Below are 24,333 nucleotides of genomic sequence, written 5' to 3'. Positions count from 1 at the left end.
AGGAGTAAATACTGCAGCTCATGGTATTGTTTTTTGCCTGGCGTGCAATTCCCACACAGCACTACGGTCACTTGTAATGAAGCCTCTAGTAGAATGGTTAGTGTGGTATTAAAACCATTGCCTGTTTACCACAATTGCTTGCCACGAGTCCCAGGCCGGTATCACGGTGTGGACAATGGGAGCTTCGGGAGAATAGCAGAAGGGAATGTAGAACCCATTAGTTGTGTATGTAAGGGCCCTTGAAGTTAGTCTTTGAGCTTGCACCCATTCTCCCATGATTCTTGAGGCCTGCACTAAAGAACAGCGAGGAATGTGGAGCCATTTGTTCGTGAGTGATGTGGAACTTTGACCCTACTAGGCCCTGCTGTGCAGTTAATTAATAATATAATATAACTGTTCTCTGTATGTTGAAGTGTGCGGCGTGACCCTGGTCTCGTGAGCTGCCTAGGCTCCAGCCATGGCTCTGTGTGATAAGAATCTGATGCTACGGATTAGAGGTAAACAAAAATGGCTCCCGTCCGTGAAGAAAGTGCAACCATTCACTTAAAAGCATGCAGGGCACAGGAACAGAACGTTCTGCAATTAAGAGCTCAAACGCGGGCACTCTAAGTGTTGTGGTGGCGCATTTCTTTCTGCGTCACCGCAGGCCTGCGGGTATTAGAGAACTCAACACAATGGTCATGGCTTAAACAGGCAGCCGCTGGCTTTAGAGTGAAAGCTCCATAACCGATAATAGAAAGTGTTCAGACTGAGGTGTACGAGTACGAAGGTATACAGCAATAAAAATACAATGTTTACAAACCGACAAGTGCCCATAGTGGAGGACGCGTGACCTGAATTTAGGATATACACCGCTTGAAAGACCGGTTTTAGAATAATGCACTAAAACAACTCTCGTCTAACAGGATTCGTGGTATGCTGCTTCTGTTCAGCTTCAGACTGGATCAGTCTGTCAGTTATTGGTTCCAACAGCATTCTGGTAGTTGCAGTCCTTCACAAGGGATTCTTTCATGTTTTTCCTGGATTCACACTCCCATGTCATTACCGATCTTCAGAGTGGCTCTGGCAGAGCTGAAACAAGCTCTCAGCTTTGGCAAAGGCAGCCGCTTGGTTATAATTGCATAGTGCTTTCACTTTAAGTGAAAGCGCAATGCAAAAATAAACACGCAGCTGCATTTGCCAAAGCCGAATGATAGCGGCTAATTAGGAGCCACTGTCTTCTGCCGCCAGTAAAAGATGCAATCCAGGTGGGCGTGGGCATGGCCAAAAGGAGACAGAGTGGTAACCAGGAGGGAATAAAAACCCTCCTGGACAATCAGAACACCCGGTTTTGCATAATTGGTGACGAAAAATGAAGATCACCAATGCAAAACACAGGCGCAGCAGAAAGCGAGCTTCTGGAATCGTATCGATTCCAAGAAGCCCTCATATGACGAGAGCAGCGCTTGCGCTGCTTTAATCAGGCAGAGACCTAAAAAGGCATGGGCAAAGAAGCGTCCCTAGGAATATTTTATTAGAGGTGCTGCCTTAGTAATACGAAACACCCCGAGTATATGATTATAATACCTTAATCAGCTTCAGCCCAATTATTTTCAGGGAGGAAAATGCAAGTACTCCAGAGGCTGGGCTTACATCCCCCCACCCTCCAAAAACAGTAACAGTGGGGAGACACAGGCAATGGCCAAAAGGTCAAAGGAGCCGCGGGTCGAAAAACTTTGGGAACCACTGCTTATTATGGTTCATGGATCTTTGACGTGATTTGCAATTTCCCTTTAACGTACAGCACAGGGTATTTTAGTCTTGTAATAAATGGTCATATCACACTTCCCACAAACAGCTTAAATCCATGGTGTCTTACTCATTGTATGAAGAGATAAGAGATAATATAGTAGCAGACGTGAATGCAGACGTGAATGCAGACGTGAATGCAAGTAGAATCTGTAGTGCAAAATTAAACACAACAAGGAAGCTTTTGGTAATTCGTTGCAAAAAATATATTTGAATCAGTTTACTGTAAATCATATTATGTAGCTTACAATGTTCAGAAACACGCAGAGATTCGATCTTTCCTGGATTAAGAGTGCGTGCAAAAATGTGAATATGCAGCAACAAATGTCTACTTTCTATTGCTCACTGCTCATTTTAGAAACACAGATCAGACTAATGATAGCTTTTTTTTAGTTTTCGTTGATTAAACTGCAGCTGTAATTATGCTCTGTGACCCAGGTAGTATATCTTTAGTAACACAAAACACATTCAAGGTAAACAATTAATAGAAACTCCATTTAATTGCAACAGCTCTGGACATTTTTATCCTTCTGGACTCAGAAAATGAAGAAATAGGATATGGGTAACTCACTTTTCTACCCAAAGGACAGATACCAGTTTAACACCAGTTTTTGTTGCTTTCTTCCAGGTACCTTGATGTCCATCCTTGAAAACAACATGAGTGACTTCCTTGTTAAAAAATTTGGAAACCTACAAAATGATAAAAGAAAACAAATGAGAACGAAATGTCCACCAACAAATCCAAAGAGATGTACGCATTGCTGTATATAAAGCACCTGGATACCCTCCCAGGTGATTAGTGTGCAACACATATCAACATAACAAGACATATAAAAGCAGCGTTAAATGATATGTGAATTTTTTCGGGGTTCCCGGGTCACAGGGCCTTCATCGACGTCTTTTATCACTGATGTGTAGACCAGACCAAATAGTAGCATCAAAACTGCTCACCAAGTATATACCTTTTCCACTTGAGGCTCACGGTAGCAAAGCAGAGCAATCAAAGGATTACTCAGGGAGGTGCTGTAGATTTAGAGAATCTAAACGGAGTATACTATTAACATCACATAATAAATTAATGCTTAAGAAGAGCCTTACTTTTGAACAAAGAAAAGTATTTGATTCTACCATCAACGGCACAGCATATGCAAAGACAAAGAACAAGAGATCTACACATTTCATGGAGCAATCAAAAGGATTTGGCTACCAGCAAAGTTATCACCACCATATGAGCTGAGGCTCCGCGCCAAAATCTCTTTTAGATTTGGATAGCTGCCATTGTGCACTTTAGGACGCGTAATCTGGGCAATAACACTTCGAGTAAATAAGACTCCTCCCCTGCTTACATTACCTCATAACGATGTGTTAACGCTACTACTCTTCCTAATTCTGAGTGTCCCCCTTAATCAGGGTTCTGTTCAGTTTATTGCTTGTTCTCACACTTTGTAGGTGCCTATGGATGCTGATTTTGGTAGGGTCAGCCGGTCGGTCAGATATACAGGTGTGCAGGCTACGTTGTACACTTGCAAGTAGCACATGCTGGGAAGCACAGGAAAAATAGCTTTGGTGGGTTGGGAGATGGTGGCAGCAATCCATCAGCCCTTCTAGTGATGCATGCGTCGTTGGCGACACCATCAGGCAGACATTACCACAAATCCTCTTACCCAAATGATCAAGAGCCCACCCAAGGGAGCCTTGATACGGAAGGAAGGAAGATGCAAAGCCATCTCATTCATTATTAGCTTCATGTTAGACTACGCGAACTACCTCTACCTTGGTATTTCAAACTATCTAATCTGTAGATCAAATATACAGAAAATTGAGTCGCCAGACTGTCTTCATATAGATAGGTTTCCCACTTCCAAACCACCTTTTAACATGCTTCAATGGCTACCTATTCAGAAAGAATTCATTTTTAAGGCTCTCTGCATTGTAATTGCAATGAAAGCAACCCACATTTCTCTAATCTATATTTATTACTCGAACACGTAATTCCTATGCTGCTGAAATCTCCCGTTTATTAAGGATTATCTGTGAAAAATCACTGGAATATTTTGAACCTGGAGGCCTTGTGTGATGGTATTAGCCATTAGATTTTCCAATAATACTTCACCCCAATAATACCTCACCTTGTAGTGCTGTTCTGATATTTTCTTTTTAAGTCCAATTAATTTCTTGGAATCCGTTTGCTGTCCAATATTAATGGATGTCGTTCCTGTCCTTAGTAAAAAGGGACATTTTAACAATTCTTCAATGTTTTCTGAATAACACAAGAGTTTTTGGTTCTGACATATCCTGTGCTGGAGCACTAATATACAGATAGATTTTCCTTTTCCGATTTGGTATGGAATGCGTGGGTGCCTTTTCTCTTTTAAAGAATGGATTAAATCCTAATATTGGAATATTTTACGCCTATTAGCACCCAACTAGGTGGCTTTGTCTTTAAAAAAAAGTTGGATATGGAAATGCTTTAATAACGGTAGGGTCAGAAAGCTGTAACCAGAGTTTACATTGATTTGTGTCGTTTGCTGTTATTGATTAGGCACGGTTTGGGCTCACAATTGGTGATCAGAGTTGTTCTCTTTTCTTTCTGTACTTTTTTACTAATGTTATACAGAATTTATGTTGAAGAAACAATTGAAAACACCTGAGATTTTGAAAATATTTACTGAATGTGCAATAAATTCAACAACCATAATGAAGAAGGTCTGTTTGTCTCAAATTGAACTATAATGATTTGTGGTGTGTGAAGGTCTTTTCTTGTTAATCTTAGAATGTATGATAGAAGAGCATCCAGGCACAGATTAAAGACAGTCACATTAACTGGGAACACAAAACCAATTATCCCGCTTCATGCAAAGAAAAGGCAGCTGGCAGAAGATGTGCTTTTATAAAATGTGAAATTAGAATGAGCTTTTTCAGTCATGAATCCTTTTAAGATCAATTTAAAGGATTACAGTTAAATTGGTGAATAGTATCTCCTCTTTTCAAAGTGCTTTGAGATCTGTGTGACAAAGGACTATATGACCAGTAAGTTAATATACTATTCGGAAGTAGAAGGAGTATAGAATGTTTAGGCTGCCCAAATTAGTTATAGGATAGTCAGAGAAGGTATAAAAGACAGAAAGCGGTTCTGAGCAGTAGTAGCACACAGGGCATGTAATCCCATATATTCTGAGTGTGCCCAAAGTTTAGCCATTTACAAAAAAAGAGACCGAAACTCAATACATGGATGTCCATTCTTCATACTACTATTCAGTTTCAATGGTTAAGTTTAGAACTACAATGGTGGCATGTCTTTAGAGAGGATGCAGGGTAATCATTAGGGAAAAGGTACAATTGACACCAAACTCCATTTTGTTTCTTGAAAGAGTACTGGTTTGATGTGGCAATAAATGCAGGCAAGAAGATCATTAATAGGAACAGATAATCACAGCAAGACACCATAAGGGAAGGGAAAGAGAAAGGCATTGTTCATGTTTGACTGGGGTCCATAATGAGAAGGTGAAGAGGTGAACATAGCTGGGCACAGTTTATTGGCCCCGACTGCTTTATCTGCAAGGTTCAGTCACAGACTCAATTGCAAGGTTGTCTGTTTAACCCCTTTTCTTCAAGAAGCAGCAAAAAGGCAGTGGTGACTGACCATTAACTCAACATGTGAACGCAGGATATACCAAAGGCATAGCTGAAGTCTGTGGTTGATTGGGACTTAAAAGACAAAGTCAGAAGGCAAAATCTTTAACCAGACGAGCACCAAATCGCACCTATGTCCTGATCTACCCACTGTGCCCACTGATTGGTTCTTCCTGGCACAGTTTCTACTTAAAACGTTTTTTTTATTCCCTTCTTTGGTTCTCCTAGTTGAATGTCTGTCATTTTGATCATTACATTTTACTCTACAGGGCTCGAAAAAATCTAAAAAATTGTACTAGTCCTGCAGGTCTTGTACTTTAAAAAAAACTCCTCGACCTAACAGTAACCTACTTGACCTCCGTCTCTGAAAGCGGAGCAAATGTGTCAAGATAACAAGATTTAAAGGCATCTTTATTGCCCATTTGCTTTGTGAACAATAAAAAAAGGCCTTTAAACTTGTTATCTTGTCACATTTGCTCCGTTTTCAAACACGGATGACAAAAGTTAGTATGTTTTCCTACTCGTCAGAAAGGGCTAGTAGGTCCTAAAAATAACTCAACCTCATAACATTTACCTCGCAAATGCGCAAATGCGCGTGGATTTGTCAGGCCCTGCTCTATTTTTCTAATTAGGTTTTGGATTGTTATTGGTTTTTTTATTACAACTAATTTAGTACTGCATAAATACACAATGCCCTTTGTTGCCTTAGGTACCAGGAGGTTGAATTCAGATTAATTCATTGATTTCAAGGGTTGTGATTATTCACCCACTTCAAATAATAATCTAATTTCTTACCGTCTTAGAAATAGAAGTCGAAACCTCCAGTGGGGCAGTGTTCTATTTGATGAAGTTCTCTAGAAGTCGCATAGGCATTGGACCACATCCTGCTGAAGCCATTCGTTTTGGTAGAAAAAGCTCAGAGCAGAAGAATTTCAGATTTTGTACTTTTTGGCCAATCTAGTTTCTACCTTCAGATGTAGTTTTTTATATGGCGTTTACAATACGCTGGCGGGACAAACCTGAAACTGAAACTTTGGCTTTTCCCATGGTCTGGCTACAGCCCTTAACAATGAAAACAGCCTTTGGGGACTAGTCGCTCTAGGTACATGTCAACACTAAATTGTTGATAGTATCACTTTTAAACACTAGGCACCCTATCTTCTAAGCTACAGTGTCTACTTAGGAGTGACTCAACAGAGAATCCGGTCAAAAAGCATTATATTGAAAGGTGTGCCTGCAAGTTCAAAAGCTACAAGAGTAATGCTACACAGGTAATCCTGAAGTGATGTTTTATCAGATTATTGTATGGCACAACATATGCAGCAAACCACAGGTAACATTTAACTTTTTGATGGGGGGGGCGCTAGAGGGCGCACAGCGGAATGGCTGCCTGGTAGGTCAGCTCCGCGGGCCAGGTACAATTAAAGATGAAAAAGTGCATTTAGCGGACGTCCACAGAGCTTTTGAAGACAGGAGCGGCTGTCGGAATGTTTCAGCTATGAGATGTGTGCAGCGTGAGTCCATAACAGCTCTGCTGCGGCTGTGAACTCGGTGAAGACGCTCCGGCGCGGTGCGGCCTGTATGCTGTGCAAGATGGCAGCGCGTTATGGAGAGAATTAATCGGAAGATACACGGTAACGCCTGCGAAGCCTGAAACACCGGAATAACTGCAGAAAGTGAGATGGCAGGCGTTGTGAGCTAAATGGGTCCAGGAGCTCTCTTATAGAGCAATGGAGCGGGGCTGTGATGCATAGGTTCTGATACCAGCATAACCACGAGGATCGAGACAAGATGGCGCCTTGCACTGTCGGGTCTGTCACTCATGGACTGTAACATGCTAGGTGGCCATAACACGTCTCTAATGGGGAGCAATGTTCTGCGAGAACTCATTGTAGCAGTCGCTTTCAACCTCAATTGTGCACCGAATGGAGACGGCGGATCGGTGGTGCAAGGACTACTTGTCAAATGCGCGAGTGATCTGGAGGAGACGAATGGACGTGGCGCACTGTGGCAATACAGAGTGCTGGTGAAAAGAATGCCCTGGAGGATGGCGGGAGGTGCTGTTGAGACCAGGTGGGGACTAGGCTGCATGCATTGATCACGCTGCTTCTGGATGCTGCGATCTTAGATCTGGGAACAAACTCCTGCGCGGTGTAATGCGCTATCCCCCTCACTAAGCCTTGCATGTGTGCACACTTTGATGCGAAGCGGCTTGCCGAAATGTATCTCTCCTCCGGCCTGGAGGTGATTGGTGTGAGTCTCCGGTGGTCATTTCAGATACTGTAGCCCCTGGTTGATAAGAGATCACGCTAGATCTATATTAGAGGTCCAACGGAGGGTTAACAAAGTACTTTTGTGACACACATCACTAACTTGGTATCCATTATGAGAAATAGTGGGAGAGTACACGTGCCAGACGCCGGAAAAACTTTCCACTGCTGTCTGATCGCTAGCCTGCTGGCATTGCTGACTGCGACGATGGGAAAACCTGAGAATCAGCAGGCCAAACTGACATTTGAGACCAAAAAACAAACTAAGGACGCAACGGCCAACTCGGACACTGAACTTGATAGAGACACGGCGACAACTAGTGGTATGGAACATGTCTTACAGGCTATTCAGCAGAGCCTCCAGGACATAAACAATAAACTGGACACCATCACGCAGAGAGTCGATAACATGACGGCTAAGCTGGATAAACACGGAGAGCACCTGGTCGAGGCCGAAACCAGAATCTCGGCAGTGGAGGACAAGTCACATGGAACAACCAAAAAGTGCTCAAACATGGAAAAGGTGTTGGAGGTCATTCGGAATAAGACAGAAGATTTGGAGGAGAGATCTCGCCGGAATAACGTCCGTATCACAGGTGTACTGGAGTCCACCAGGACTGGTAGACTGGAAACATATGTAGAGGAGATGATTCGAGGAGTGTTCGGTGAAGAGTCCTTCTCGTCTGTGCTGCTGGTGGAACGTGCGCACAGGTCCCTGGCCCCTAGACCGAAACAAGGCGCTCCTCCACGAACTATCGTCGCTCGCATTCTCAACTACAGAGACCGTGACACCATTTTGCGACACGCTCGAGAAAAACGCGGCATTAACAACCAAGAAAACACGTTGGAATTCTACCTGGATTTCACAGTAGCGGTTCAACTTGCTCGTAAGGAGTATAACCCGGCGAAGAAGAAATTGCGGGAGTTGGGGATAGAATATGCCCAGCAAAACTAAGGTTACACAGGATGGCCGCTCCACTGTACTTCCAACACCGCAGGCCGCGTAAGAATTCCTGCGGAAGATTAACCGTAAGCGCAAAGAGAGAACCCGTGAAGAGCAGCAACAAGACTCAGACTGAAAGGCAATCGGTATGGTAAGAAGGTCTACTCCTTGCATCGTGTGTCTGTTGGAACACAACTATACACTGCTGCTGCTGTTTTGAACTGACATCAGTCCTATCAATAATGCTGGCCTACAGCACTTAATCGTGTTTACATATACTCACTATTTGGTGATATTATGGTTGCTCAGTGCCCCTGTCCATGACTTATTGTGCTGGTAGATGGGCCAGGGAATGTGCTTGGATCAGAGACTGGTCGCACTGTTCGAACATTCACGTCGACTGTTCAGTCTGTTAATTTCAAAATGGGCTATTTCTTTGCATAAGTGCTAACAAGAGGTATTTCACTCTCTGGGGCCAGCTCTGTAGCTTCCTGACGGCTAGTATGTGACACATGGAACTATCGAATGACAAGACTTGGGCCTGGTGCCTGGCAATAAATATTGCAAATGTTTTTGTCTACCGCAGGTGATAAGGGACACTGTGCATCAGATTTCTTAAAGAGCATTGCAATATATTATCAGTCAGGTTATGTTGCGCAAACAAACTGCTATAATGACTGTACTGCTCTCTCGTTACAAGTTGGGTTAGTTACACCTAAAAGCGCAGATGTGTGTATATCCTAAGAGACGTCATGATGCATATATTATATGTATAAAGAGCGAGTGGTGGACTATGGCTGTATGGCCAAAACTAACAATTGCAAACTGACTAATTGTGGACTTCGTTACAGACGAAATGTGGGAATGATTATTATAGAGTGTATTATGCATATGTGATGTATCATTTCACAGTTATTAGGTAAAGCATGATAGTTGGATCAAGATTAGTCTGCATAATAAATGTATAACTGACCACATCCACAATGTTGGATGAGAATGTGTGTACCGAACGGACCCCCCCCCCTTTTCACCCCCCCCCCACGAGGGTGCACCCCGACTGCAAGGTGGTTCTACTGTTAGAGTTTGTAGGGTTGTGTCTTTGGCATAATTGGGATGCTGAAGGGGGAGGGGGGGTGGGGAGGGAGATGTTGGGTATTACGTTATGGCTCATTGCACTTGAGAAACATCGCTGAAAACCAAGGTACTATAGATATATGTACTGTTCTTGTGTTGGTCCGCAGGAATTTACACAAATCATACAGTTTAGAAATAAGTCATAAAGATCCTATGGGTGATGTGTACTAATGGCAATCACTGACAAGTTACAATCCAAACATATCACCTTGTTAACTCGGAATGTTAGGGGTTTAAACAATCCAAGAAAGATCAGGCAGATCTTTGCGTATTTTGACAGGATGAGCGTAGATGTTGCATTCCTACAGGAAACGCACATTGCCCCGTATACGACACAGACTATTGGGCGTAGATGGGCAGAATTGGCTGATAGCTCTGCCTACTCTTCGTACTCCAGGGAGGTGCTGATTTTGGTAAGGAAAGGGTTGCATTTCAATATTCGCAATGTCATCACGGATGAAGAGAGGCGGTATATACTGATCACAGGGGTCCTCAGGGGGCAGAAAATTGCATTACTAAACAGGTACGGCCCAAATGTAGATGATCCTGATTTCTATCACAAACTATGGCGCAAACCTAAAGACTTACAGGACATCCCACTGATATGGGGAGGGGATTTTAACATAGCACTGAACGATGGTCTTGACAGATCGGGTTTATCATTTGAACCACATAAACAGGCCCCAAGTAAATTACAAGATATTATGGAAGATATACACCTAAATGACATTTAGAGAACCCGTCATCCAGAGAACATGGAGGCCACACATAGGTCAGCTGGTCGCATATATATTATTGGCTGGGCGCTGATGATGTAGTCTTATGGACGACCTCTGTCAAACACCTCCCTTGCACACTCTCAGATCATAATCCGGTGTTGCTTACACTCACTATACCATTATATGTGCTCCCGCCTTATAGATGGAGGTTTAATGCAAAGGCACTATTGGACAGCCAGTACACTGACGCAATTAACCACGCGATCACTGAATATTTTGAAATAAATTATCCCACCACTATAGATCCAGGCCTGCTCTGGGAAGCTTTCAAAGCCACTATTAGGGGTGTCTGTATAGGTACTACTGCTGGCATTCTTAAAGATATCCAAAGACAACTCACTATACGGGAAGATAGGATGAGAGCGTTAGAGCAGGACTACAAATAAACGCTAGACACAAAAATATTGGGAGAAATTAGAACTGTCCTAACAGAATACCAAACATATGCGGATGTTGAACTAAAATATGTGGCGAAACGGCAGGTGGCGCGGTCTTATGGGGAAGCAGGCAGACCTGGGCGTAATTTGGCCGCCAAAATGTGTGAAGGGCATGCACCACAATCAATTCAGGTGATCAAAGATGCCAGCAGGGTCCTGCAACATGATATACAGGATATTTTAAGAGAATTTAGGAACACGTATGGGGACTTATATACTGCGCAACTGACTGCTACCCCGGACGAAATAATGGAATACCTAGCTGATGTCTCGATTGCGTGGTCATCAGATGCGCAGAGGGAATACTTTTCATTGCCTATCACATTGCCGAATGTTAAAGCACCGGGCCCAGATGGCTTCACGTGCGAGTTTTATAAATAGTTTGTTGATCAGTTAGCCCCCTACTTAGTGGAGATGTACGGTGATGCCCATGATAAACAACTGCTGCCACCAACGCTGAGAGAAGCCATGATCATTGCCCTTTTAAAACCACACAAAGATCCGGAATATTGCGATTCCTATAGACCCTTATCCTTAATTAATGTAGATACAAAAATACTAGCTAAATTACTGGCTATACAATTACAACCACTGAGGCCCAAACTAGTATTACCGGACCAGTCAGAGTTCATTCCATCAAGATCTACAGCGCATAATACTAGAACTCTTTGGATTGTCACATTACCTAATCCCTAATACTAAAGCAGCTGCGATATTACTGGATGCGGCTAAAGCATTTGATTCCATAGAATGGTCATACCTTAACACGGTGCTGAATCGCATGGGATTCCCCACTATGTTTACGCAGTGGATACAAACTCTATACTCCGCTCCGAATCCACATGTGAAAATTAATAAATATAGATCTGAATCACAGCGCATTGAGAGAGGGACACGTCAAGGTTGTCCACTGTCTCCACTAATATTTGCCATAATACTTGAACCATTAGCTTGTAAAATAAGACAAACACCACTACTCGGCACTCCAATTCCCACAACGGCTGCTGCACATACCATTATACGCAGACAACATAATGTTGTACGTCCGTGACCCTGCGCAAAACTTAAATCCTCTACTGAGGCAGTATATTAAGTTTGGTCAGCAATCGGGACTTAAAATAAACTGGTCCAAATCCATCATTATACCGCTAACAGATTCTACACTTCCGCATCCGATAGATTATCCATTAGAGTGGCAGTCGGAACCAGTGAAATATTTAGGAGTCTGGTATCACCACGACCAGGAAATAGTTATCCGGACCATTTATGGTAGAGCAATAGGGGCACTGGAAGACAAGATTAAGAGATGGATTTGCTTACCATTGTCGTTAGATGATCGCTTGGCCATTGTGAAAATGGTTATCCTACCTAAATTGCTGTACCTTTTTAATACTATTCCAATTCAGCCCCCAAAGGAGGTGTTTCGTAGTATTAACACTATGGTTCTGCAATTAGTATGGGCGGGTAAGCAGGCCTGTATTGAAATGCGCACACTCACATTGCCTTATTCACAAGGAGGTTTAAAAGTGCCAGATTTTTTTGTTATATTATTTATGTGCATAAGCACAATATACACACAATTGGTATCACAAGGTCCCCTTCCTTACACATGTTGCAATTGAAAAGGGAGATGCGCTACCAATACCGCTGACAGCGATCATTTCCACAAGAGACCTCCTTTGCACATTCGAGACATAAACCCTATAGACACAACAAACAGAGCTTGGAGAATGATGGGGCGAGACGCAAACAAATTTCCATTATATGGTCCTGCGTTACCGTTACACTACCACTCAGAAATGTCAGTAACCGAAGAAAAAGTGGGAATTAATTTACTTAAGGCAGTGGGTATAGAATCCATGTGCGATCTTCATCATAATGGCCGATTTAGGTCAACTGAAGACCTCTCTTACATAACTAACCAAACAATGTTATTTACATTCACGTACCACAGACTCACTACAGGGTGCTTTTAAGTAATTATATGCGTCTTACCCTACAGAACCACAGCAACTATCCTCATTGCAACTACTGATTACCGCTCCCACAGTCAGGCACTTGGTATCTAGGCTATATGTTGCATTACAAGTAGATATAGCAGGTAACACACAAAATGCTCTACAGAATTGGAACGATTACTTAGCTGAGCCACTGACAGTGGTAGAATGGGACAGCACATGCTCATTAACAAGTTTATTGACACCTATATCACACTCCAGCTAGGATTCACAGGTTTGGACTAAGACAAGATTCAAATTGCCAACGGTGCAAGGGGGAAATGGCAGATTTCATACATTTGGCCTGGAGCGGTCCTGCAATAGCAGAGTATTGGGTAAAAGTATCTCAGGTGCTGAGTATTATGCTAGAAATTACCATTGAATGCACAGTGCATGTATGTTTGCTAGGTCTAGTGCATAATGTACGCGCCATAAAAAAACATTCTGTGCAATTGCACTATTAATGGCTAGACTATGCATCTCACTATGCTGGGGTGGGAAGACGGTACTGAAGAACAAACCGTGGCTTCGTGATTTAGCATACTGTAAAGACACATTGCTGACGTATGAGGAGGAATTGCTTGCGGGCCCGCGACCAAGAGATTATTGGACATTTCTAACTGCATATTTGAATTCGCACCAGGTTGACTAATTATATGTATTGCCTGTACCAACATGTAAGAAACTGTGCAGTATAATGTAAGATTACCTATCTGGATGAAGGATGTTATTGTGCAATGGTCTAAGTTTTATTGATTGTTGTCATCTTATGTCTGGAAAATGCCAATAAAAAAATTAAAACATTTAACTTTTTGATGCCATTTATGTATTTACCTATAACATATACTATGGCCTTACCAGAACGTTTAGTATACCAATAAGGAGTTAGCCAATTTTACAATGTTTTAGGTATGCACAGTTACAAAACCAGCAAAAGCAGTCAGCAAAAAATGGGTGTGACCATGCAAAAAGAGGCACTTTTTTCATACTCGCCATAGGTTTTTTACCTAAAGGTAAACATATGGTGAAGGCGGGGGTATCCCTATCCTTTAAAATACATGCACTATCTGTCATCTTTGTATCAGTGGCCTGGATAGCTGTTGTTGCATTGCATCATCACTGTCTGAAACTTAGTAGTTGTGTAAGAGGGAGCGGATCTGATCTTGAAATTGGACTGAAACTTCTTTCACGATTGCCTCTCAAGGAAGCGTTCACCTTTAACAGCTAAAGAAAGCGGTGGTCTTGGTAAGGCTACCTTTCTCCATAGTGAGTGATCATGCTCTGATTCAAGAGATATCTTGTGCAAGAGAGACAGCTAGTATTTTTTATTTTTTTTATAGTGGGGTGCGAGTGATTCCTCAAATAGGATGACTTTTTAGCAGGTGATCAGGAGAGTGGAGAGAATTTCTTAGTGCAAACATTTTGAAGATGTGATCTACTTGTTTGGGAGTTTGAAGAATAATACTGGATCCTAGCTCAGTGTCAGGTCCACTGCCCACAGAGATCAACTGGACCAATAGGGACATTCATGTTTCCCAGAGATCTACTTTCATTGCAGATTTAGTGACAGGCTTTAAAGGTTGGAGGTAGGATATGAGAGCTAGGAAAATAAATACATGATGGGCTTGAAAAGAAATTCTATGTTTCTCTTGGTCTTGACAGGTGAGGCTCAGAGCTAAGGTTTAGGAGTAGGCAATCAATGACACAGAGACAGTAAGTGCATGCAGACTGCACTGATATTGCAGATTAGTGTTACTTTGCATGTTTGTTTCAAAGCACGTAGTTCAGGGCTATAAGTATTTCAGTATTGTCCACGAGGAGACACTATTTTAGCACTTTAAGAATGGAGAGGGAAGACTCTAGAGGGCGAACACCCATTACAACGATGAGAGCACATCGCCGGTGCATTACATTGCACATTTTACATCGCGGAAATGTTTACAACGCATGCTGTTACATGGCGCATGCTGTTACTTCGCGGTTTTCCACAAAGCATTAATTGGAAGTGAACAGTGGATGGACTATGACACAAAGAACATTTATTGGATACAATTGGATATGACGTACACTAACTATGACGTATGGTGACGTAAATGATCTTTACAAACAGTGAACATTTATTAATTTATTAAAAATTAACGGATATGACAATTGGATATGACGTACACTAACTATGACCAATGGTGACGTAAATGATCTTTACAAACAGTGAACATTTATTAACTTATAAAAAATTAACGGATATGACAATTGGATAGGACGTACACTAACTATGACGTATTAAAACGCGTTTACATCATGGTGTTACATTTATCCGATTGTATTGGTATTACATTGCTATTAATGTAACATTTATTGGATACACAGTGAACATTTATTGGATGGACTATGACGCTTGGATGGACTATGGTGACGTACACTAACTATGATGATGGACTATGGTGACGTACACTAACTATCATGTATGCTGGCGTTGTCTTTCACAACTATGACGTTATTACACTAACTATGGTTTCTGGCCCACATATATACCAATTCAGCAGACACAGTTTGTGTAAGACACTAGTCCAGTTCTGTGCGCGGCTTCATTCAGCTCCTGATATTTGTGCATTCCTTTAAGACAAGTCAAGTCTCTAATGCCAGAACGAAGGTGGGGAATAGCTGGGGTCTCTCTCCAGGTGATATCTAAAATAAGACACAAAAGAGTGACAGGCTTCCAGACTTAACTAAAATAAGACACAAAAGAGGGACAGGCTTCCAGACTTAACAACCTCTCAACTTGTGGGTAATACTTCTCTAGTAAAGAAAGGTGGAGGAAGGGGTTTCACTGCACTATACTACTCTGACACGTGATAGGTTAAAAGGTTTTCCGCTACATTTCGAGAGCACATCGCGGATGCATAACAACGCACATCTTTAAGATTACACCAGGCAACAGCTGACTGACTGACGCATCATTTGGTTTAAATAAAAAAAACATTATAACGTAATGCTAGAGTCAATTGCTTGGGTGCAAAAGACGAAAATATATTCTCATAAGGCTTTTTGGAATGTTGGACGCTCAGTGATAACACACTGAAGCGTCTCTGTCTTAAATCATGTGCATGTGGGAAGGGCGGGGGCAGTCGCTGCCGATGGTTAGAGGCGGGATCATGCTTTTGGCAAAAAAAAAAAACCCAAAAAAATCATCAAACTGTGGTAGGACGGCCAACGCACAAAGAACGGGTCTACATGGACATTATGTGTTGTAATGACGTGCTCTTTTGCAGTGTGCGATGTAATGTACTTGGCAATAGGAAACACTGCATTTGCGTTGCAACGCTGTGCGTTGTGAAAATTGTCAGTGTACCGGTGTTTCAGATGTATTACATGCCTGGTAAAAGAACGCGTTGGAATGGAGTGCGATGTACGAACATACATCCCTCTAGAGCAGTGATACTCAAAGTACGGCCCAGGGGCTGCATGCGGCCCTCCTGACCTTTACATGCGGGCCACCATGTCATTAGAAGCACTGGATCTCGACTCAGAACGAACATTAAGATGCTAACAGGCATGCATTTATTTATTTCAAGGTCAATTTAGTTTAAGAAATAAAGAAACTAGGATGTCCTTCATAGCTTAAATTTAGAAACACCTTTATTTTTAAAGAAATCTTGCAGCAGAAGTTTAAAAATACAATAGCGTGTTCAAATTTCAAAACGTGTATATCATTAATATGCAGAACCAATTCACCTTAATATATCAGAATAAATCAGTATATTGAGAATATATATAACATGAATTAAGAAACTTTTATTCTCCACCCTGACATTAATGCTAATAGTGAACTAAGAGGCAAGTCAGTAGTTACATCATGTACTCTTTGGGCGGCCTTGTTTTATATTATACATGAACAACATTGTGGTTTATTTAGTCAAACACAGGAGTAGGTTTAGTACAGCAAACATCCTGAAGTTATGCATTTTGAAATCCTCAGGTGATAGTGAAAAAGAAGGGAAAGTGAAATAAAACAATTGCCTATGATCACGCAATTTAGTTAAGTGAAGAAACTGGGAATAATACCAAGTTTTTGGTTTCATATTGTCCAATTCAGACACTAGATGGATATGCTTCGCTTCCCCTACACCCACTTTATTGCCAAGCCCCAGAACTCCCGACGCCACCCTGCTGGCATCAAAGCGGCCCTCCGTCACATCACAGACCAAGTTTGGTGGCCTCTAGGAAAATGTTTGTGAGAACCCATGCTCTAGAGTAACACAATTAAATCAACAACCTTTTGTAAATCTGTGGATTACATAGTTTGCTACAGTTGCACTCTTCAAAGTGAAGAACTCTGACTAATCACAGACCTGAGAAAACAAGTTATTTGAAAGAAATAACCAGATGCAATGCATAAAGAATATAAAAGGAATGCTCACCTTGGCCCCCAAATCAAGTAGCTGCTGCGAAAATGTTTTTGAATAGTTTTCGGTTCTATTTGATGACCAAACTTCAACATAGGCCACGACACCTGCAAACATAAGTACATCAAAATAAAATGTCATTAATTCCCTAAAAACCAACTTTAGGACTTTAACAAGTAAACGTGAAGTCAGCAAACAGTATTAATGAACTATTGACAAGAGGCTTGGCGACCCCGGAATGGTGAAGTGTGTGTGTGTATTATATATATATATATATATATATATATATATATATATACTGAAAAAACCATAGGTTTCACACCAGTTATAGTTAGGAATTAGCAATTAAAAATCCTATTTAATTCACTGAAAAAAACATAGGTTTCACACCAGTTATAGTTAGCTGGAAATTTTACTGACATAAAACCATTGAAATTCCCACGTTCTAGTTAGTTGGACTCACTATAACTTGCGCGCCTGCAATGCACTGCTGATAACGTCACATATTACATCACTCATGACATGGTCAGTGATATCACTCATGACATCACTGATGACACCATCCAGGGAATGTGTGTCTTTCTGAAAAATAAACATGTTTTATATATGTATATGTAAAAGTCTATGGAAGAATAAATGTTTAAATAAGTGTTTAAATTGATGTTTTTTTTAAACAAATTGATTGGTTAACTGGCTTATTAAGTGGATCTTAGTGAATACATATATTAGTGAGAAATGTTTAAATATTTAAATATATGTAATAGTGTATCACTTTGTGTATAAGTGGCTGCATGGGTTGGTGAGTAGCTACATGTGTGTGTATATGGGTTATTTGATTTTTTTTAGTATCGTATGAGTGTCTGTATGGTTTGGTGGGGGTATGACTTAGCACATAGATGCATCAATGACTTTCTCTCTGTTTGTATGTGTTTTGAACACAACATATGTGCAGGACTGTATGGGTGGATCAGTGTGTATATGTGTGTGTTTGTGAGTGAATGACTGTCTCACTAGTGTCTTTATCAGTAACAACATATGTTTTAATCTAGTATATGTGAGTATTGATGTATATAAGTGCGTATATGTGAGAGTGAGAGATTGTAAGAGTTCCTGTTTAAATAAGTATGTGTTTCTATAAGTGATTGTTTAAGAGAGTAAGTATGTGTAAATTTCCTTAGAAGTAAGGTGGTAGTGTGTGTATAGTTGTATATGCTAATAAATGGATGTTCAATAGTTTATTTGCATGTGTGTGTATGTGTGTGAGTAACTTTTGGAAGACTGTCGGTGTGTAACAGGATGTATGTGTGTATCACTACATATGATGAGTGAGTATATGTTTGAGTAACTATATAGAACTGTTGCTGAATGAGTGGATGTGTATATAGATGGTGCTATTACTGAATTGGTTGTTGTAACTGGTATGGGTATCTCCATTTTTTTGAAAATGTTAGTTTCTATTTTTGAATATGTGTTTCAAGGGTTGCATTACACTGAAAGGAGGTCTGTCACTGTCACAAGGATGGTGTCATCAGTGATGTCACTGAACATGTCATGAGTGATGTAATATGTGACGTCTTCAGCAGTGCATTGCAGGCGCACAAGTTATAGTGAGTCCAACTAACTATAACGTGGGAATTTCAATGGTTTTATGTCAGTAAAATTTCCAGCTAACTATAACTGGTGTGAAACCTATGGTTTTTTCAGTGAATTTCATAGGTTTTTTAAATGCTAATTCCTAACTATATATAAGGCCCCAAACCTATGTTTTTTTCAGTGAATTTCAAAATGTTGTTAATAGCAAATGTCTATAGCTATGAAATGTAATATTTTTGAAAATGAATGAATCCTATATTATATTTGCATTTAAAACAATTTTTTTAATGTATATTTTTTTTTGCGCTGGAGCGCGCCCCGGAAAGCGTAGTCTTTTGAAGCGCCCCGGGTCGCGCACCAGGGAGCGTCCCGTTAGCGCCAATGCCGCGGCGGAAAACATCATTGTGACATACCGCATAGCCGCGTCCACGTGATACTCACGGCGTAAACGCACCTGGAAGCACTCGTGCGCATACGATCGCGCAACGTAAGCATCCGAAGCGCCCCAGGGCGCGTCGCGTAAGCACGTCGGGTCATGTGACCTGAAAATAACACTTTTAATTGGTGCAGAACAGTTTTGGTTTCATAATGATGAAACCCCTGGTCTTGTGACCTGAAAATAACACTTCTCATAGGTTCAGGACATTTTTTTTTCCAAATGATGAAAGCCCCTACCTTTTTTCCTTATTCTGACTTTGTCCTTTGACTGAGGAAGACCTGTTTTGAAATCTTTCAGGTATATTTTGTACTTTGAAATGGCTACAGTAGCAGCATCAGCTGTAGCATCTGCACCACCACCACCAAGAGGACCACCACAACATCACATTGGTGGTCAAGAAGAAGAGGAGGAGGAGGAGGAAGAGGAGGAGGGGAGGAGGAGGTGGCTTGAAGAACACAATACCCCATACCAAACCAAGCCACACATTGTATGGGAGTTTTTTCCATCCCCGAGGGAAAAAAGAAAGTGAATGCGGCAAAGGTGACTTGCCTTATCTGTGATATGGAACTTTCAAGGGGTAACCCAAATAAAAAAATATTCATTTGGGAATAATACCATGATTAGGCACATGCAGCGCAAGCATCCGAACAACTATGGTGCCGCAGAGATGAGAGAACTGGCCAGCAACCCTCCCCAATCTACACCCAGCACCTCCAAACGAAAACAACCCACTCCATCAGGACCAGAGACAAGGGAGACAATCCCTTGCCTACAACCACAGTTTGGAGAATTTAGGGTCACATGTATTTTTTGTGGTAAGACCATCTCCTATGGTGAGCAGAGCCTAAAGCTCATCCTCCTTGCTGGTGACAACCACAATTGCCCCAAAAAACCCTAATTTTTAGGTTTCGCCTATTACCATTCGCTTGCGAATGGAATAGGCGAAAATTCAAGGGCTTGATCTACTAGTGAAACCACTGCAGTTTCTTTACAGTGCATGTGAGGTCACGTGACCACAAAAGCGGGTCACGTGACCACACAAGCACGAGCATCTCCCTAATCCGCCTGCCTCCCCTCGCTCGCATTCACGCCCCCCCACCAGGCTCTCCCGCCCCCATCAGGCTTCCCTCCTAATCAGCCTGCCTCCCCTCGCGCATTCACGCCCCCCACCAGGCTCTCCCGCCCCCATCCGGCTTCCCTCGAGCATCTGCCTGCCACACTTCTCCTCCCCGGCTCTCCCGCCCCCATCCGGCTTCCCTCCACGCTAAGGACACCTTCGGCATGCATGCCACTGTGAGGTTTGAGCTACCCCGCCCCCTCATCCACCCAACACGACTTTGCCGTGTTATGCAGCACAACACCTCTTTGTGTGCGCAAGTCTTCCGGTGATATGTCATCGACGCTGTAATTATATGATATATAGCCTGTTATTTACCAAAACATACATTGAACTGGTGAGACAGCGTGACTGTAACACGCTGTTAGCACCCGCTGTATAAGGCGATGCGACATCACTCTTTTTTGAAATATTGACATATGCGAGGCGGAGCTATTTATTGTATAGGAGGCTCGAACCTTCGTTTACATCACCAAAGTCGGCAGCGCTAGCCGTCAGACCATATCCTCTCCATGTCATCAAGGCTGTAATTATAAGATATATAGCCTGTTATGGCATCCCTGTAAATATTTACACAACTTTATTAAAAAATGTGGACTTGTAGGCTTGTTGTCCTAAAATGGTATGTGAATTCCATGTAAAGCAGCAACTTTATTCAAAAATGTGTGACTTTCAAGCTGTAAATGTGGACGGAATGTAATTTCAGCACATGAATGCACATGGACTTCTTGTCCTGTCATCCATCTCTCTTTTATGAAAAGATGTCATATTTACACCAAAGATGTCGTCCAACATGGACTTGCCGGATTGTTGTCCTAAAATGGTGCGTGAATTCCAGGTCAAACCGACCATCTATTTACACGTTGGCATCGCTAGTCACCCATCACTCTTTATGCTAGCGCGATGTACATCGCTAGCGATGTACATGTGAATGCGATGTAGTAGCATGCGTCTGGATAGCATGCGTTGTGAAGCCGGTCGCGATGTAATAGTCGCGTTGCGCTGGCATCACGATGCGGTACATCCGTTGTAACGGTTGTTTCCCATGACTTCCAGCGCATGCTCTGCTCACCCACAGACTGGGCTTTTGCCCATTTCTGGTGAGACAGCTTGACTGTAACACGCTGTTAGCACCCGCTGGCCAGTCCTGCCTTCTGCTGTCATGACAGTTACCGAGTCCATAAACATGCCCGATGTCCCCCACCTCCTGACCGACAAGCAGTCCTGCTTTCTTTCTAAAACCGCATAAAGGCAGTATGCTTTCCCCACCTGGACCGAGCGTTAGGAATCCATGAAATATGCTGCTGCTTCGGTGATTCACAAAAGATAACAATTTGTTTGTTTGTGTTGTCCTGCTTTTGTTTGATCTCCAAGATGCGGCTGGTGGGTTTGAAACGGGGTAAATTACCAGAGGCCATGTGAGGTTTGAGCTACCCCGCCCCCTCGTCCACCCAACACGACTTTGCCATGTTATGCAGCACAACACCTCTTTGTGTGCGCAAGGCTTCCGGTGATATGTTGATTTCTGGTGATAAGCAAATGCCCCACCCTCTTCAAAATAGTGTTTGGTTTAAGGCAATCCATATGCTGCCCAGTCCTGCCAGGTACCATGCACCATGGATTAGGGTAGCTAATTTTAGTGTTGGTTCCCGCATTACCTCACGAAAATGTAACTTCACGCTTTTTGAAGCTCCCCTCTGACAGAATCGCTCTGGCACTTCAGCTTGCTCTTAGCTGTACACCCAGTCTTCTCTGCTGTGTTCCCCAGGCAGTGTGAGACACAGCCCATGGTGGGAGAGAGGTCACTGGTTGCCATACATACCAATCATTTTTGCCCGCTTTTGTAAAAAACAAAAAAACACCTTTGTGTTAGCATTATAGTTTATTTTCTGTATTTTGAATCAAATGTGCTCAAACGCATTCCTTCGCCCCGTAGAACTGTCTCCCAGTTTAAATGTATTAACTCATTCACACACATGCACTAATGACAGGAATTTAAATCTAATCAATGACACCTGATCCTCCTTTGGACATGCACCTTTGTTGTTTGCTACTTACATTGGAAAACACCTCTCTAGCTTTATGGGAACGGATAACATATTTTCCTTCTAGAATTTTCTGTTTTGTCAGCTATGCTAGTTTCAGTAGTGCAATAACTATATACTGGCATATAACATTTTTAAATGGAATTGCAATAAGTTCAAGTTGTTTTTCTTGTTTGACATTTTCGTCTGAGTTGCCACCACGCATCTGTGAGCCACTTTGTGCGCCAGCCGGCTCCTCTCCGCCCCCTTCCTTTCATGGCCTTTTGTTCTGCATCTGTGAGCCACTTGTGCACCAGCCGGCTCCTTTCCGCCCCCTTCCTTTCATGGGCCTCTGCATTTCGATCTTTATCTTTGATGAGTCTTCCTTCCTGTGCTCCGTCACCGCCACAAATGCCTGCAGTCTCTTCCACCACTCCACAGAGCCACATTAAACTATAAAACAGCCCGAAATACCCACAGTGAAAAACGCGTGCCACAATTAAATACCCACAGTGAAAACAAGCACTGGCGTTGCCAATAGGTTTCGCATTTGGAAAGTTGGAGCTATTGGTTTTGTAAATGACATTTTATATTTATATATCGTTATTGGCATTGTCGATAACAATATATAAATATGAAATGTCATTTACAAAACCAATAGCTCCAACTTTCCAAATGCGAAACCTATTGGCAACGCCAGTGCTTGTTTCCTTATTTTTTTTTACTCCAGTTGAGCCATTTTCAATTCCCTGTTTTTTGTTTCTCCCCATAAAAATAACAAAAAAAATACAAAATAGTTCATAAAAGCCAAAAAAAGTACAAAATGTTCAAAAAACATAAAAAAAATATTAAAAAAGAAGAAAAAAAACGTTTTTAGAACTACCTCCAAATTATAAAAAAAGGGTACATTTTTTTAAAACTATCATTCTTTTTTCCCCATGGAACGCTCCCCGGTACGCTCCACGGTGCGCGTACCGGTCGCTCCCCCCGCGCAATTAAAAAAAAATATATATTTTTTTTATAGCCCCCACATCAAACCTAGGAGGTCAGGAGGGGGGGTCTACTCTGCCCCCTTATGGTCATTTCCCCCTTTGCTTTTGCCACCTCTTGTGTCTCAATCCTACCGAGACAAGATGGCGGCCGCTCCGGACTGTTTCGAATGTTTACAGACACCCGAGAGCCAATCAGCTTTCCAAGCGCACCTCGAGTGGCGCGCCCGGAGCGCGCCCCGGTGTGCGGCCATAGATATATATATTTTTTTTAACCTAAATTACTCAAAAACCACTGGAGCACATTTCTTGAGACATAGCAAAGGCACTTCGGGCTACCAGTCCCTACAATTTTGCCAAGTTTGGTGGAAATCCATTCAGCCGTTCGGGCTAAAAGTGAGGTCGACCGCCCTATGGAAATTAACATGGGGAAAATACGTTTTGGGACCCCCCTTTTATCTCGGCCCCCGCTTGACTAACCCCCCCCCCCCAAACTTTCAAGGAAGGACCGGAGCTTCGCGAGGCAAATTTGAGGACATTTTCAGGCAGATTCGTCAACCGGCGCCAAAGTTATTCACAATAGAATTTTGAGATTTTGCATTGAAAAAAATCCTAACTATAAATACCTACTGGCGACCGCCAGTAGGATATATATATATAGATTATATATATATATATATATATATATATATATATATATATATATATATATATATATATTTTCACACATATACACCAGGCAGAAGTCTCCCAACAAAATTGTGACTACTTGCAAAACTAAACAATT

At 42.0% G+C, this 24,333-nt stretch overlaps 1 protein-coding gene across 1 annotated transcript in view; it reads right to left on the bottom strand.

Moving 5' to 3' along the window:
* MCPH1 (microcephalin 1) overlaps positions 1 to 24,333 on the bottom strand; it is a 1,506,891-nt gene that overhangs the window by 1,466,239 nt on the left and 16,319 nt on the right. The window contains exons 2-3 of the mRNA XM_086926418.1: positions 17,400 to 17,491; positions 2,360 to 2,478 (exon numbers count right to left, since the gene is read on the bottom strand). Of these exons, the coding sequence (XP_086782544.1) occupies positions 2,360 to 2,478; positions 17,400 to 17,491 (211 nt within the window). The remainder of the gene's footprint in view (positions 1 to 2,359; positions 2,479 to 17,399; positions 17,492 to 24,333) is intronic.

This window comes from Lissotriton vulgaris, chromosome 6, assembly GCF_964263255.1.
Source record: "Lissotriton vulgaris chromosome 6, aLisVul1.2, whole genome shotgun sequence".
Classification (NCBI taxonomy): domain Eukaryota; kingdom Metazoa; phylum Chordata; class Amphibia; order Caudata; family Salamandridae; genus Lissotriton; species Lissotriton vulgaris.
This window is presented reverse-complemented; position numbering and strand designations above follow the sequence as displayed.